Raw genomic sequence first — 15,979 nt, forward strand, 5'->3', positions numbered from 1 at the left:
GGATCCTACATAAAGTCCGGAAGAAGTCTGTAGTGATTAAACACGTTGACTACATTTGAAGTTAAGAAGAAAATTTTTTTATAAACAGAATAATACAAAGAATATGAATAAAAAAGTCTCTTCCAAGCAAAGTCAACAGGCTGGGAATTATCTAAAACGTGTGTGCTAAAATATATATAATCTGTGTTTAATTGTTATGAACAAAGTTTGTTACATGCCATTTGAATTGTGGTGCTGAGCCATTTGAATCAGTAAATATTAATGGATTTTTTTTCATGATTGTAAGTTAAAAGGGGCTGATGTTCCGGGTCCACTTTGCGCTATTACCAATCCATCCTACTAAGGTGTTAGGTGCGATAGTATATTGCCTCAGCCACTTTTGTATACAAGTCCTCACTTTCGATGTTTTTGCTGACCTCACATTCACCAGTTATGTAAGAGAAGTGAGGGCGCTCAGGATAGGGAAGAACAAAGGGACAGGAGAATAATAAAAGGGAGTCAGAGAAGAGCAGCTGGTGAGTAGCAGAAGATGGGAGTGTGTGGAAAATATAAACCAACAGAGGTAGGTTGGCGTGGCGGAGAAAGGAGGGTGAAGGAGTAGTGTCGAAGAGATGGGAGGTGGAAACAAGAGACACCAAACGAGGTCGCGAGATTGCCAGGTGAGAGGTGGTTGTAACATGATAGATAGAAGGTGAGAAGGCTCGTAGGAGTGGAGGCATAGTATCAGTCACACACCGAGCAAAGATGATGCAAAGGAGAGGGAGGGCGGGAAGAGTGCATACTCACGCTTTGTATCAGAGACGCAGGGGGTGGGAGACCAAACCAGCATCCCTTTGAATTCCTTGTTGCTGAAGCGAGCTGGGCTGTCTGCAGAGGAATAGAGAGAAAAGAGACGTGTAAGCAGGCATGTCTTGGATCTCGGCCTCAGACTCTTCTACCTCAGTGCATGACAAAAGCGACTGGCTCTGAACAACAGGATCCAGGCCTATACCCTACTAGCCATAGGCGATGCTGAGAGCCAACAGCGAGGCAAGTGAAGGTCCAAAATGGGCCTTTGAACACTCTCCCATGCAAGAAAATGCTGACCTCGCTTGTCCTGCAGCTCACCCCAGGCTTTCATCTTACTACCTAATCTATGCGCATAAAGAACATTTACAGACACTTCTATCACTATCTGTACAGAATAGTTAACACATATAGACCTATAGATCCCTTCATTCACTATCAGTACACGAAATAAAGAACACCTCCGGTATTTGTAACCCATATTCACTGTATCCCTTTCTGAAATGAAGATGATTTTCAGAAATGACCATCACTGCAAGGGCTACAGAACAGCTGCAGACATCTATCCCTCCTACTCGGGATGAAGAACACCTCCACTTTGTCACCATGTGGACGAAGGAATATTTTCAAGCATGCCTACCAGGATCACTGCACAGAATACAGATCAGCCGCAGATGTGTATACCTCTCATCACCATCACTAGGTAGAATAAAGAACACCCCAGCCATCTCTAACCCTTCTTCACTATCACTTTGTGAGAGAAGGATCATTTTCAGAAATTACTCTCATTGCACATAATGTAGACCTCCAGCCTATCCCAACCTTCCACTATAACGGCGTGGAATAAAGCACACACCATACACTGCCATCTCTCCTCCACTACATCACCACGTGGAATAAGGAACATTTTCGGACGTTTCTATCAGAATCACTACACAGAATACAGAACAGACACAGACACGTGTATCCCTCTGTTCACTATCACTGCTCAGAATAAAGAACACCCAATACACTACCACTTCACAGAATAAAGCACACCCCTATATATGTCTACACCTCCTACCATTAAACTAGATAAAGAACAACCTAAACATTTCTATTCATCTTTTTCCTGCACGGAATAAGGAACATCCCCAGACCAGACATTTCTATATCCCGCTCACAGTAAGATTGTGAAATAAATATAATTCGCAGGGACCTTATCCGCATCACTTCACAGAATAAAAAACACCACAGACCATTTCTATACTTCCTTTCACTATAACTACATGGAAGAAAGACCCCCTTCCCCTAGACATAGTTCCCTCTCCCTTCCTCACTGTATCGCTATGTGGAATAAGGAATATTTTCAGAAATGACCTCACTGCACAGAATACAGACCAGCGACGTGTAGTCCTCCTCCCACTACAACTACATGAAATAAACACCACCCTAATCGTTTCTCTCCCTCCATGCATTACCAGAGAACAGAACAACGACCACCCCAAACATTTGTCCCTCCCCACATTACCCCTGCACAGAATACCCCAAAGATTTTCAACTCTCCCTACATTACGACATTGCCACTGCGCAGAATACAACAACCCAGGCATGTCTACCCTTCTCTACATTACCGCTACATGGAATAAAGGACCACCCCAAGCATGTCTATTCTTCCCTACATTACCACTACATGGAATAAAGACCATCACAAACAACTATCCTTCCCTACATTACCACTACATGGAATGAAGACCACCGCAGACATGTCTATCCTTCCCTACATTACCACTAAATGGAATGAAGAATGCCCCAGACATGTCTATCCATCCCTACATTACCATTACATGTAATAAAGACCACCCCAGCTATGTCTATCCTTCCCTTCATTACCGCTACATGGAATAAAGACCGCCCCAGGCATGTCTATCCATCCCCACATTACCGCTACATTGAATAAAGACCACCTCAGACATGTCTGTCCTTCCCTACATTACCACTACATGGAATAAAGACCACCTCAGACATATCTATCCTTACCTACATTACCACTACATGGAATAAAGACCACCTCAGACATATCTATCCTTACCTACATTACCACTACATGGAATAAAGACCACCCCTGCCATGTCTAACCTTCCCTACATTACCACACACAACTTGGAATAATGACCACCCCAGACATGTCTATCCATCCCTAAATTACCACATTACCACTGAACAGAATACAACACCCCAAGGATTTCTATCATTTCCTACATTACTAATGCACAAAATAAAGAACACCTCAGACGTTTCCATTAATCCCTTCACTCTCACTGCACAGAATACAGGGCCCTCTCAGGCATATCTATCCCTACTAACACTCCACGAAATATAGGGTGTCCTCAGACATTTCCATCCCTACCATCACCGCACAGATTACAGAGCAACCTCAGACATTCTGATCCACTATCACCTCACAAAAGAAAAGACACCCTCAGACACTTCTTTACATCTCCTCTGTATCTCTGTATGGAATCCCCCTCCATCTCACAGTGACACTGCTAGGTTTTTGGTTAGTACTCAATGAAGGAAGCGGGCTCAGTAAATACTAGGCCAAATCTATCAAATTTGGCTGAGGCACTAAGGCACTGAGATAGTATCCAATGGCAGTAATATGCAAAGTTTGAGAATCTATGCTCTATTCATTCTGAAAAAGCTCTGTTTGGCAGCAGGCCCAGGGTTAAGCTCCTCTGTGAGTACCATGGACAGGCCTAAAGTAACAATGCAATTGGACACAATTAAGAACAAGCATTCGCAATGCAATAGATTTTGCATTTCCGAAACTCCCGTAAATGCGAGACCTATTGCATTGCAAATGCTTGTTTGTAAAAGCGCCCATGTGGCGTTTTCACTTTAATGTCGGCTGCGCCCCTTTCCTTAGACGAGCCGTGTCTAAAGAAAGGGGTGCAGGGCGCTTTTACAAAAAAAGCATTTGTCAACTTGACAATTAGATTTTTTTTGTAAAAAAGCCCCAGGACGCGGTTTTACTTTAATCGCGGCCACACCCCTTTCTTTAGATGCCGTTAGTCTAAAGAAAGGGGCACGATCTCCATTAACGTGAAAGTGCGCCTTAAGCACGTTTTTGAAAAAAAGGGTTAAGAAATAGTAAAAAAAAATAAAAACCACAAACACATGCAGCCGTGTTTGGCGCCGCAAATAAACCATTAGGGCTGCCACTGTATGAGCGTTGCGTGCTATTAAACAAAAAAAACAAAAAAAAGAGCGATGGGGGAGAACGTGTCCTGGCTGCAACAGCAGGCAAGAGAAAAACATTTAAGCAAATAGTACTCAGACTCTGTAATTAAAGCCTACCAAGTAACAACACATGCAACAGTGGGTGTCCTCATAGGAGGTTACAAAATGAGACATGGCAGTACCAAGGAGGGACTACCAAGTCAATTGACCAATGAAAAGTCACAGTTTTTACAAGAGAATGACACGAGCCAATGAAAAATATGGGTAGAGTGTGGGCGGAGCTTCAAGTCCATATCTGAATACAGCATGCCTTACAGAGCAGTGCATGCGCTGCCCAGACTCGACCAAAAAATCGTGACCACAAATCCAACTTAAACGTATGTGTTTTAAGCGGTTATTAGATCCGTAAACAGCAATAAGGCCTGTGGATTCCTCCGACAACAAAGATGAGCAGGTCGGTTCAGCATGGAGCACAGGTTGCAGCAATGGAAGTACCAGACAAAAATAATCAATGGTGGAGAAACAATCAAGCCTAAGAAGACTTGTTCTACCAGGTATCTTCTTGACTCAGCCACCCTCCTGACAGAGAATGAACATACATAGTCGTCAATCCTTTATCTAGTATTTGAATAAAAAAAGAAAATACCTGCCGGTTACAAATGCTTCACCAGGCCGTAGATATGGTCATATTCTGTGGCCACGGCCTTTGCTTTAAAAGTTCGACATGCAATCAAGACTACTCTGTGCTACATAGTAAGGCGGGGCCAAAGGCATGTAAATCTACTCTGCAACACAAACTGACAACAGCTACTATTGGTACCTTGTGTTTTTTAAACCTCGATCATACACTAGTTTAAGATCTGAACGAGGAGCCAAATATTCGCTGCAATCACAATCTATGATCTACACCAGGTAAGAGGCTTGAGTAATACCATCTCCTTGGTGCTACAAGCATTCAGTATTACGGCCATGCAACCTTGATGGAACACACAGCAACCTTCTGAATTAGCAGACAGCCCAGGATTGATCCTTGTCTTGCTAATGTACACCTACTGAGATTTTTTCACCGCGCTGGCCCTCTTTGGTTCCATTACATTGTGGAATTTCACAGATAAAAGTACATTTATTGTTATTCCTGAACGTTTATTTGCGCTTCTTAATATCCTTGATTCAGTCTTTTGGTTTATTAACATACAACTATCATACCCAGCCTATGGTTCATCTATCGGTGATCAGCGCATCCAACAAAATGGTGCTACAATCAAGTGACGCAAGCACTAACTTAATTTCAACCATTAACATATTACTGAAGTCTGTAGGCTAGCTGTCTTCCTTAGGTTTACATGGAGATTCACGTCATTAAAGAGTTATCAAAATTAATGACATATGAACTGTATTATGTATTTAGGGGACTTCAGGTAAAATGGCCTAAAATCTACATAGGATTCTTGAAACAAGCATTTGCAATGCAATAGGTCTCGCATTTACGCGAGTTTAAGCTATTGGCATTGTAAATGACAATGCCTTTTAGTTATGTTTTAAAAATGAAAACAAAAATAAAAGGCATTGTCATTTGCAATGTCAATAGCTCAAACTCGCGTAAATGCGAGACCTATTGCATTGCAAATGCTTGTATACCTCCTTTCTAAATGAAACTACGGTCAGGTGGTCACAGGGGCAGATCCTCAAAAGGATGTCTTCATGCTTGATACCAAATATGCAGACAACTCGGACTCCGAAAGCACTAGTACAGACTCATCCTACTCCTTGCTTGGGTTGAGCACTGTTGAGGTAAAGGGCCCAAGAGGGGGGGGTTCTTGTTTGAGTGGAAGCTGGGGAGGCGATAGTTACAATTTGCTAAACACCTCTTCCTTGGAGGAGCTAGTGATTCGATTTACAGTTGGATCAGTGTATGGATTGGAAGCTGTGTTAAGTCTTGTAGGAATGTGGCTGAGTCCAGAGCCTTTTCCCCTCAAATTGATTCTGTGATCAGCAGTGCCCAGGGCAGTAAATCTGGTATTCCGGGTCCTTACCCTGGCCTCTAAAATACCCTGCCGATAAAAGGGGGAGGAGAGGTGCAAGGGTGCTCTGTCAACGATGAAGGCCTCCAGTCTCAACGCTGTGGGTCTTCCTGAGAGCTTGGTTCCCTTGTGGAGCAGAATGTCATGCAAGGCAAAAAAACACAGGACTTTCAAAATATTAATTTGTATCCCACAGTTTCGGCCATTGAAGGAAACTTAAAGAGAAGTTTAATTAATACCTTCTGCAAGATATTGATCACTCTCGCTGCCCCCGACCGCTTGCATATCATGGGGTAGGCTTGTCCTTTAGTCGTGAGGCTGCCAGGTGTTTGCTGAAGCAGATGGTAGAGGGAATGTACGGGGACTGGAAGGGAGGTAGAGTTGCAGCAACATGAGATTCAGCAGCCACAACAGGCTACTTTGTGAGCCGTGACTCAGTGGCCAGAAGTGAAGTCTGTATCCTCTCCGCAATTATTTCACCCTGTCTCCCCATCAGCTTCCTGTCTGTCAGGAAAAAGCCAGCTGTTTCCAGCCAGTACTCAAATTTGTTTCCTTCGGTGTTCTTGCTCAAACTATCTTAATATCGGCTGCGAACACTGGTCAACTGCTTGCAAGTCAGCTCGTGAGAATTTTAAAAATTAAAATTTCCTATAACCACTGTTTAACGTAAGAAGATAAGCGAAGCCTGTTTCTTGCATGATTTTTCTGTGGTCTTTTTATGAAATATTTCTGACACGAAGTACTGTTTTAGTTACAAGAGTTGTCTTTGTTGGGCAGTGTCTTTGGAACCTAACGTGTGGCAACCTATTGTGAGGATTAAAGCATCGATTTCGAAAACCGAGGCGATGTCTGCTGATAAACGTGAGTCTCCGCTGATAAACGTGGGTTATGGGCTTTGTCAGGCTTGTAGTCTCTCTCTCTCTCCCCCGTCTTCCGTTTAAAAGGGGTGCTAGGTCTAATTTAGTTTTGGTTGCCGTGGAGCTTTTAATTTGGCGATTTGCCCGCTCCTGGAATGGAAGGAATTGAGATACATTGCCACATTTTTGATAAATGCCGTACTCCGGGGGCTGCATTGCTTAATCTTGAAATGTTTGTCTGTTTGCCACGCCTAAACCCTGCTATCGTCGCTCCCGGGTTGACTGGTAAGGGATTACTGTAACCCGGACTCCTCCTGAGTGTTGGATTGAAAGTTGCTTACTTTAACAAGACAAGCCCGGCGGAGCGTGGCGCGCGCGCTTGGTGGGGGAGCGGACCCTTTGAAGTGCGATGCCAAACGGATTGCATGGCGGCACGATGCGCGGGATTGTGCGCGTGCTCGCCATGCAATACGCTTTTCGGAGCACTTTTAAATGCCCCTTACTATAGTCTCTCTTTGCGATCACTTACGCGATAGCAAGGCGAGACCTAAAAAGACTAAACAAATGGTAACGAGCTGCATAATATTTAGAAAAGGAGTTTGACATTTTTTGGATACGCAGGCGTTTTGAATGTGATGCACAATGAAATTTGGACAAATAAAATGAGTGGAATTACTGTTTTTTCGGTCTCGCCTTGCTATCGCGTAAGCGATCGCAAAGCGAGACTATAGTAAGGGGCATTTAAAAGTGCTCCGAAAAGCGGATTGCATGGCAAGCACGCGCACAATCACGCGCATCGTGCCGCCATGCAATCCGTTTGGCATCGCACTTCAAAGGGTCCGCTCCCCCGCCTGGAATGCGCTCCCCCACCAAGCGCGCGCCACGCTCCGCCGGGCTTGTTCTTCGTGGCTAGCAAGTTTACGTTAATGCGCGAGGGGTTTTGGGGGTGATGGATGTGGCCCCAGAGTTTTCAATCCTATGATGGTGGCAGAACTAGTGTACTTGGAGGCATTAGCGCAGCCTCACAACAGGCACACTCCAGTATGCAATTTGTGTGAATTATTACCTCGTTTTTGTGCATATATTGCTGGAATTAGTTCACAATGCCAGAAGGACATCGCTTTCCCTTCCTGCCTCTTCATTTAACAGCGTAGTTGCAGTCAGACTAGGCATCGTGTTTTAAATGTATCCTTTGCATCAACGCGAAGCCAATTTAAGCTACTTGACGTCAGAATGGTGTTACCGATTGTCATTTATTTATTATACCCAATGGTGTCAGAGCGCTTTGCAATAGAACCAAGTACGTAACATAAGGAGATTTACATACTTATACGTTACCAAAAAACAAAATACACGAGTAGAATACATATTTACAACTCTGGGCTCAGGTGAATGCCTTGGGGACATGAAAAGTGATGTATTCTGGAATTAATTGTTCAGAATGCATGTTTTGTTGTGGAGTATTAAATTAACTTGAGTTGATTTTAGAGGCTAGAGGTAATCCCAGAACGGATAGCCACAGATGACCAAGAAATTGACGGCTAGCCTTCGATGGGCTGTTGATAGTCCGATGGTGCTCTGTACCTGGTACCCCCGTCTAAGATTTACTCAGACCATTTTTTTTTTAGCTTAGAATCTTTGTATTCTTTTCTAAAAACAGACACACCAAAGGTTTCAATCAAAATGTGAGAGTTTAACAATGGGTGTGTGTTTTTTTTTCTCCCTCACCCACTCCCTCTTTCTTTTAAAGGTTTTGTGCCGGCTAGAGCTATTGTCATCACACACACACACTAGGCATGCACATAGACACGTACAGGAAAGGGCTATTAGAGAGCCCTTTTCAGCTGTTTGTGCAGCTGGTTTTATGCAGGGGCTAAACGGCTTGACTGTCGGCACGGATATAAGCCCAAACCGTATTGTGGATGTAACTATCTATACATGTATATCTTGTGTTCTGCCTGTTACCAACATCCTAAACTATGGTGACATTAACAAAGCCACTTTTACCCTTTGTTTGAGATTACAGGAGACTAGTCTAGTGGAGTCTTGTTTGAATCTTGCCACATAACTATTTCTACAACTTTCAACAGTTTTATTCCTCAGAAGTTACAAGAAAAGAATAAAGCACTAGCAAAGCCAAATTACCTTTTCTTTCTTTATAAAGTGTTTGCCAACATATTGTCTTTTCCAATGCGTATTTAAAAATTTGAAACGGTAAAGTAAAACAACCAAAATGGCCACTGGTCCGTCATGATTCATGCTTGGTAACAGGTGCGTTATAATGCATGCTTGATGACACATACACACACACACTGGCTGTCTTGTATGGCTTTTATCCGTTCCAAGATTACAGCCGAGAATGTGTAGTTGCTGGGAAAATAACAGAGGGAGCGGTCTTTCTGGGATGCATGTAACTTTAAATAATGCTCTGTTAGTCTTGCATTATATTTCTAGTCTCCTCATCCACACTAGAGTCCTCTTGGTGTAATTGTCAAATTAGGTCCTATGTAATGAATGACATTGGTGGGCGGGTAATATATTTTTCCCTGAGACCCCACTCACCATGTGTCCTATTTTGTCAGCAACCACACGTTCATCGTGCTACACTGGTGATCATTTTAGTTTTATTTTCACCTTCCAATAATTAAAAAACAATAATCAATAAAAGCATTGGGTAAGCTAAGATCATTTGGCTTTGCTTAAGCGGGTGCTTTTTCAAAAATAACAATTTTACAAATTCTGAGGAGTGTTTTCAGAAAGAAGAGATTAATGATTTGCCAGTTGGTGACATAGTAACATGTTATTTTATGACCAATCCTGCATGACAGTCTTCACTCTGTGAACTCTACTACTTTCACATGTCTGATTCACAAACCTGTATATTCTTCCCCTAGAAAACAAGCTAATTTGGTTCATGTGCAAAATTTACAAAGCTGAAAAGTAGGTCAATAGGCAGAATATTTGAAAATTATCTGCAGATACAGAATTGAAGTGCAGAAAGGATCAGTCAACACTAGCAACAGAAGCAAAACCCGCAGAAGGTATGTTCGTTGAGTCGATGGAAGTGTATCAAATGGTTCCTTTGATTCTCAAAGTGCTCTTTGTCCAAGATAGAGGAAAACAGCCAAAGATTAATAAAATGGCAATATTACATTCCTACTTTTTGTGCAACGAGCATGGTATCTGGGATGCTGATGTTTTTGTACTGATCACATCTTTTTAACAATGTCTAATAAGTGAAGTGTGTCCTGGGCATGTCATGCTTGTACATCAAATACATTTCTCATTTCTTAGTCATTTTATGCCAGGTGCACATGGAAACATTTGTAAATTGGATTCGAAGTCACAATCCACCATCGAAATTCAATACTGCATGTCATTTAGGATAGTATTCATGTTGTATTGTATCTGGGATTTCTAAAGCGCGACTATCGCTCTGAAGGAGCATCTTGGCGCTGTGCAGACATAGATGAAAAGAGTAGTCCGATTTGCCTTGGGGAGACTGCAAGGTGTTGAATGAGAGAGAAGCATGGAGAGTCAGGGGCTCCAAAAATCCAAGATTTTAGGTATTTGTTGTGGGTTCTTTACCCTATGAGAACATTAAGACCAAGACTAAGACTACAATGCCAATGCTGATAGCTGGTGCCAATTGTGCACCTATAAATTACCTCTAGCATAGTAGAGTAGTGTAGCATAGATGTAGTAATTAGCGGGTGTTAAATTTGACCCCGATTCCGTTTTTCATCGTTCGTTATCCATCACCTGTCCTTTTCTGTCCACCCACTTTCACCATCCTCAGATTTGGAATTGAGCTCTTCTGCTTCTCTTCATGCATCCCACCAGGGCTTGTGTGAACTGAAATCACATTTTACGCACATGCAATTTTAGATTTTCGCTTGGCCCAACTTCTTCATTATGCAATTTGCGTTTGACTTGTAATCCTTTTTAGGTCTCGCCTGACCCAGCGCATGCGCTGGTCTGGCGAGACTTATTGAGAGGGCTCCAAAAAGTGCTACCAGGCCAGCCTAGAGCTACAGTGCATGTGCACGGGCGCACGCTTTACCGAGATTACTTTCACTTTCGCGGCCGCTTGGCATAGCCAATAGGTCTCGCTTTTGGGACCTTATAAGTATTTAGTTATGCAACTGTTGCATGGCTAAACACTTATAAGGTCCCAAAGGCGAGACCTATTGGCTATGCCAATGCTTGTTTGTTAAGTGCACTCCTGTGAAGGCCTCCCATATCCGTATATTGTAACAGAATAAACTAAAATTTAATTCTACGACTTAAGTCTTGGTGGCTCAACTGAATCTTTGGTTCCTTGATCTTTGGCCACCGCACGTGGGCCAATGTTGCCAGCTAGCGTGTGGAATATTGGAGACATTTGTCATCAATAACACTGTGGATTGCCAGGAACCAGCAGTGGTAAAAGAAGAACACACTGATCTGTGTTCACTGCAACATCTTTCCGATACCCAGCTTTTTTCTTTAAGAGTTTATGTGGGGATCATTCTCATAATCTAAGGATTGACAAAACAAATGGTGTTTATTTAATTGAGGGTTCCAAAGTATCAATGTGACTGCCAAACATAAATACATGCATCTACTACGAAATGGGGTATGTTTTTTTTTTACAATTGCTAATTGCTGCAGAAAATGTGACTAGTCACAATTAATTGATAATGGCGACATTTTTTTCCTCTATATTTTGTTCTGTATCTTTTTTTATGTGGAATCAAGAAAAGATAACGCCTCTAATCACTTAATCATCTGTGCACTTCATTGGTTCCCCGTGGCACAGTGTACAGATTTAAATTGCTCAGTATGACCCAAAGTCTTTTTTACAATTACCAGATAATATTTGAGAGAAAAATGCTACTTTGCCGCAACACTGAGATTTTCTTAATCCCTGCTATCTAGCTACCCAAAGAAACAAGCATTGGCATAGCCAATAGGTCTCGCTTTTGGGACCTTATAAGTATTTAGTTATGCAACTGTTGCATGGCTAAACACTTATAAGGTCTCAAAGGCGAGACCTATTGGCTATGCCAATGCTTGTTTTCTTTCTAATCGCGGCACCGGTGCTTTACTTTTAACATTAAAAGTAAGCGCGGGTGCCGCGATTATAGCAAAAGTGAAGAAATAGATGTTTGTTTTATTTCTTTACTTGTGCTATAATTGCGGCACCCGCGCTTTACTTTTAATGTTAAAAGTAAAGCACCGGTGCCACGATTAGCAAGCTAAAAATGCTACCGCCGGCCACAGCTTGCAGTGCATGTGCGCAAGTGGTGCGCGCGCAGCAGTAATCACGCCATATGGCGCTTCTGCTGAAGCGCGCGCCCACGCACATGCACTGCAAGCTGTAGACGGCGGTAGCATTTTTTAAAGCCCTTACTAAAGTCTCTCCGAGCAGCGCATGCGCTCACTCAGCGAGACCTAAAAAATGGGGGGAAAAATACAAGGGCAGCCTACTCCTTTTTGAAACCACCCCTCCAGAGCTCTAAAACCTCAGCTCAGAAATATTGATACTAATGTCAGACTATGAGACAACACCATAAATCAGCTCTGTAGCAACCAGAATTCTTGTTCAGTTGCAAAAGGGTTACTAAAAGCTATTAATATAACATTAGTAATTTTTATTTTGTAGTATTCTGTGCTAGACTCACGCTGTGTATTGATTACCAAGTAATACCCTCTTAACAGGACGATAGGTTAGGGGTTGAAGCAGTGCTACATATTTCTTAAGGACAGATTGCTACACAGTGGGTCTATGTCCTCTATTCTGAATCAAGACAGAAAGTCAAGAAAATCTATGCCTTGATTTGCACATAGCCGCTCTACAAATCTCTTGCTGCTGCATATAGCCTCTAAAACCCATCTACCACAGAATGCACCTTAGGTATATAAGTCTGCTCTTAGATGCTTGCCCAAAACTGACACAGCAGGCCTACATTTCTGAATGCTCTTGTCGTGGTTCCATTACTCCCTAGTGAGATTATTGCATCTAGTTTCTGCGTAGGTTGTTCTTGGGTGATTTCTAAAAGGACATGTATACAAAATAAGTAATTTTTTTACATCAATATTCATGTATGGATAGAAATTTGTAGAGAAAAAATGTATAAAAATGTTAAAATAATTTACTATTGAGTGAACCACTAAGTGTAGCGCAGGTCACAGTGGAGAGAGGTCACCAATAAGGCAGAGGGAGGGGGCAGAGACTGTGTAAACCTGAAGTTTCAGGAACAGTTAAATGTTGATGCAGAACCACAGATTTCTCATGAGTAGAACGGTCGAAGGGCAAGCACCCATTGACTTACTTGAGAAGCTGTAGGACCAGCAAGCTTAGGTATTTCTGAATATCACAACCATGGTGTAGCTAACGAAAGCTAGCTGTTGATACCTGCAAGACAAGTTTTGAATTGCCAGCATTCTCCCAATACTGGAAGAAGTCAGACACTATCAGAAGAGCTATAAGTTTGTCCTGGGTACTCAAAAGAACTTACGGCATTCAAGATCCCTTGTAGACCACACAGTCAAGAGGTACCAGTGAGATGAACATAATATGAAAGAGCAGTGGACAACTTAATTCTGGCTATTCTGTGATGTCTAGACTTCACTCCACTGTGGATATTTAAAGAACCACTCTACTGTGGATATTTAAAGAACATTAATAATTAAATAGTTGCCGTTAAAAAAATAAATCACCTCAAGCAAAAATTTTAGTTGAGGAGTTTGCATCACCTGATGGTGCTGGATCTCTGCAGACGATAAATCTGCCATCAGGGTCTAAATTCCACTCTCACTGCGTGCAAATGGGACTGCCACTAAAAAGCAGTTTTCTGTGATAGGTGCTTAGTGTACTATGTGTTCAAATGGTGATCCTATTAACCTGGATGTCGTTAGTCTATTCTAATGTTGGTAATCTAGTGAGTAGATGACCACCTTCTATTTTCTCAAGAAGGCCAAAGAGGCGCTTCGTAGAGTCATCTGCGTTTGCTGAGCAGTAAATGTAAAAGAGGGTCATGGTATGGCCTCCCAGCTTAAATCTTTCTGTGACTGTTGCATGTAAAACACTATGGTGGCTGTTGCACCCTGGCACCTTGTTGTTTAATAAAGGTGTTCTACAAATATAATTGGTTGTCGTCCAAGATGGCCCTGCTGGCCAATGTCAGCCCCTTAAATTCTACTGTAGTGCCAACCACCTATCTCCATCCCAAGGCTTAAGCTTGTAGATAGCCCTGCCCACCCAATTCTATACCTGCTGCAATCTGAGCGCAATACGCAGGACAATTCAGATATAAACAATTGATTTCATGCATGTATAAAAGGACCAGGAAATAAACTTTGTTGGAACTGCCCGACTTGAACCTTGCTACTGAAACAAGCAAATCGGGACACTCCAATCTTTGGCAAAGTATGAAAGACTTCTTGCATTAGAGCCTTTCCAGCAAATAAGGGGAGAAGGAGGCACCATGCAGGCTTTCTACCATCAGACAGCTGAAGGAGGGGAATAAAAGATGAAGGTGTGGATAGTAGGGTATACATGGAAAGTCCAAAGCTCATCTTTTGCGTTAGAATGGCAGATGACCGTCTCAGAATTATGGTGCAAGCCGCGTTTTGTGGCCTGCATACAACTAAATATACACACTAATGCAGAGCTTAGTTTGTAAAGGAATTAAGTATAGATTTCCAAAGTTTATGTTAGGAGCCCGCCACCAGCGCTGCCATACATCAAGGCAGCTTAGTCTTGATTGCACCTCAAGCCTTTTTCTTCCACCACGCTACTCTTCCTATCTCTGTAGCACCCTCTTGCAGGTTCTTTTGCATTCCTCCTTCTGCTCTATCACAGTTTTCCTATCTTTCTCTTTCCCCTTATTTCTCCCCTTTCAGTCTCTCGCTCTGTGCCATATTCTGATGATGAGAAATAATTCTCAATCCCCAGACAATCATGGGCAAATCCAACAGGTCTTGCCAACAGTTTTGGCTTTGTCAGCGATTTTTACTAAAGGTGTTACACAGCGACAAAATAATAAAATGCTTGTTTGCCAATGCAGGTCGGTAACGAAGCATTTGAATAGAGCAAAGATCATGACAGGATGGGCAGGCGCGCAAAGGAGTAGCATGTAAGGGTGAAGAAGACATGGCGGCTGCTGGATGATTGGGAGCAACGGAGATGCTGAGGTGAAGAGGAAGAGAATTGCAAAAGGAATATGCTACTTACCAGTATGCATCTGTTCTTGGCATGTAGAGCTGCAGATCTACACACTTGTGCATAGATCGCCATCTGGTGTTGGGCCCGGATGTTTGCAGTTTGTTTTTCCTCTTGGAAAGTCTTTGGAAGTCACGAGGTCGGTGACGCCTCCTTCGGATCGTATTGCGCATGGGCTTCGGCTCCATCCTCAGATTGTTTTTCGCCAGCAGGGAAAGATGGAGCGTAGTAGTAACAGTGAAGATGCCCATGTGTGTGCTATCTAAATAAGATAAGCTGGAACAGATAAAGGTAGCCGGGGAGGCGGGTGGGCGTGTGTAGATCTGCAGCTCTACATGCCAAGAACAGATGCATACTGGTAAGTAGCATATTCCGTTCGAGACATATGAGCTGCAGATTACACACTTGTGCATAGATTATATAGCAGTACCCACTGTTAGCGGCGACCACCCGTATCTGTTGCAGTGGTTTGAAATAATGTTTTTAGTACAGCCTGGCCCACACTAGCTTGTAGCTTAGTTTGCACATCTACACAATAGTGTTTGGTGAAAGTGTGCGGTGTTGACCATGTAGCTGCTTTGCAGATACCATCTAATGGGATGTTCCCCAAGAATGCCATGGAAGCCCCTATTTTTCGTGTAGAATGGGCTTTCGGGGGAATGGCTAGCGTTAGTTTTGCTTTATGGTAGCAGATTTGAATGCATTTTACAATCCACCTAGCTATCCCTGATTTTGAGATGGGGTTACCTTTGTGTGGTGGAGAGAAAGAAACAAACAGTTGTTTGGTCTTACGGAAAGGTTGTGTTCTCTGAATGTAGTAGAGTATGGATCGTTTCACATCCAGTGTGTGAAGAGCACTTTCTGCAACAGTCTGTGGTTGCGAG

General features: G+C 42.7%; 1 protein-coding gene and 1 long non-coding RNA gene across 3 annotated transcripts in view; one reads left to right on the forward strand and one right to left on the reverse strand.

The window, feature by feature from the left end:
- RCOR2 (REST corepressor 2) overlaps nucleotides 1–15,979 on the reverse strand; it is a 224,197-nt gene that overhangs the window by 114,099 nt on the left and 94,119 nt on the right. For both annotated transcript variants that reach the window (XM_085626014.1, XM_085626013.1), the window contains exon 4: nucleotides 787–867. In XM_085626014.1, coding sequence (XP_085482140.1) covers nucleotides 787–867 — 81 coding nt within the window. The remainder of the gene's footprint in view (nucleotides 1–786; nucleotides 868–15,979) is intronic.
- The window catches only part of LOC146798700 (uncharacterized), a 348,412-nt gene that overhangs the window by 1,817 nt on the left and 330,616 nt on the right, over nucleotides 1–15,979 (forward strand). Inside the window, exon 2 of the long non-coding RNA XR_014968751.1 lies at nucleotides 6,807–6,890. This is a non-coding gene — a long non-coding RNA (uncharacterized LOC146798700). The remainder of the gene's footprint in view (nucleotides 1–6,806; nucleotides 6,891–15,979) is intronic.

This window comes from Triturus cristatus, chromosome 9 (genome assembly GCF_964204655.1).
Source record: "Triturus cristatus chromosome 9, aTriCri1.1, whole genome shotgun sequence".
In the NCBI taxonomy this organism is placed as follows: Eukaryota; Metazoa; Chordata; class Amphibia; order Caudata; family Salamandridae; genus Triturus; species Triturus cristatus.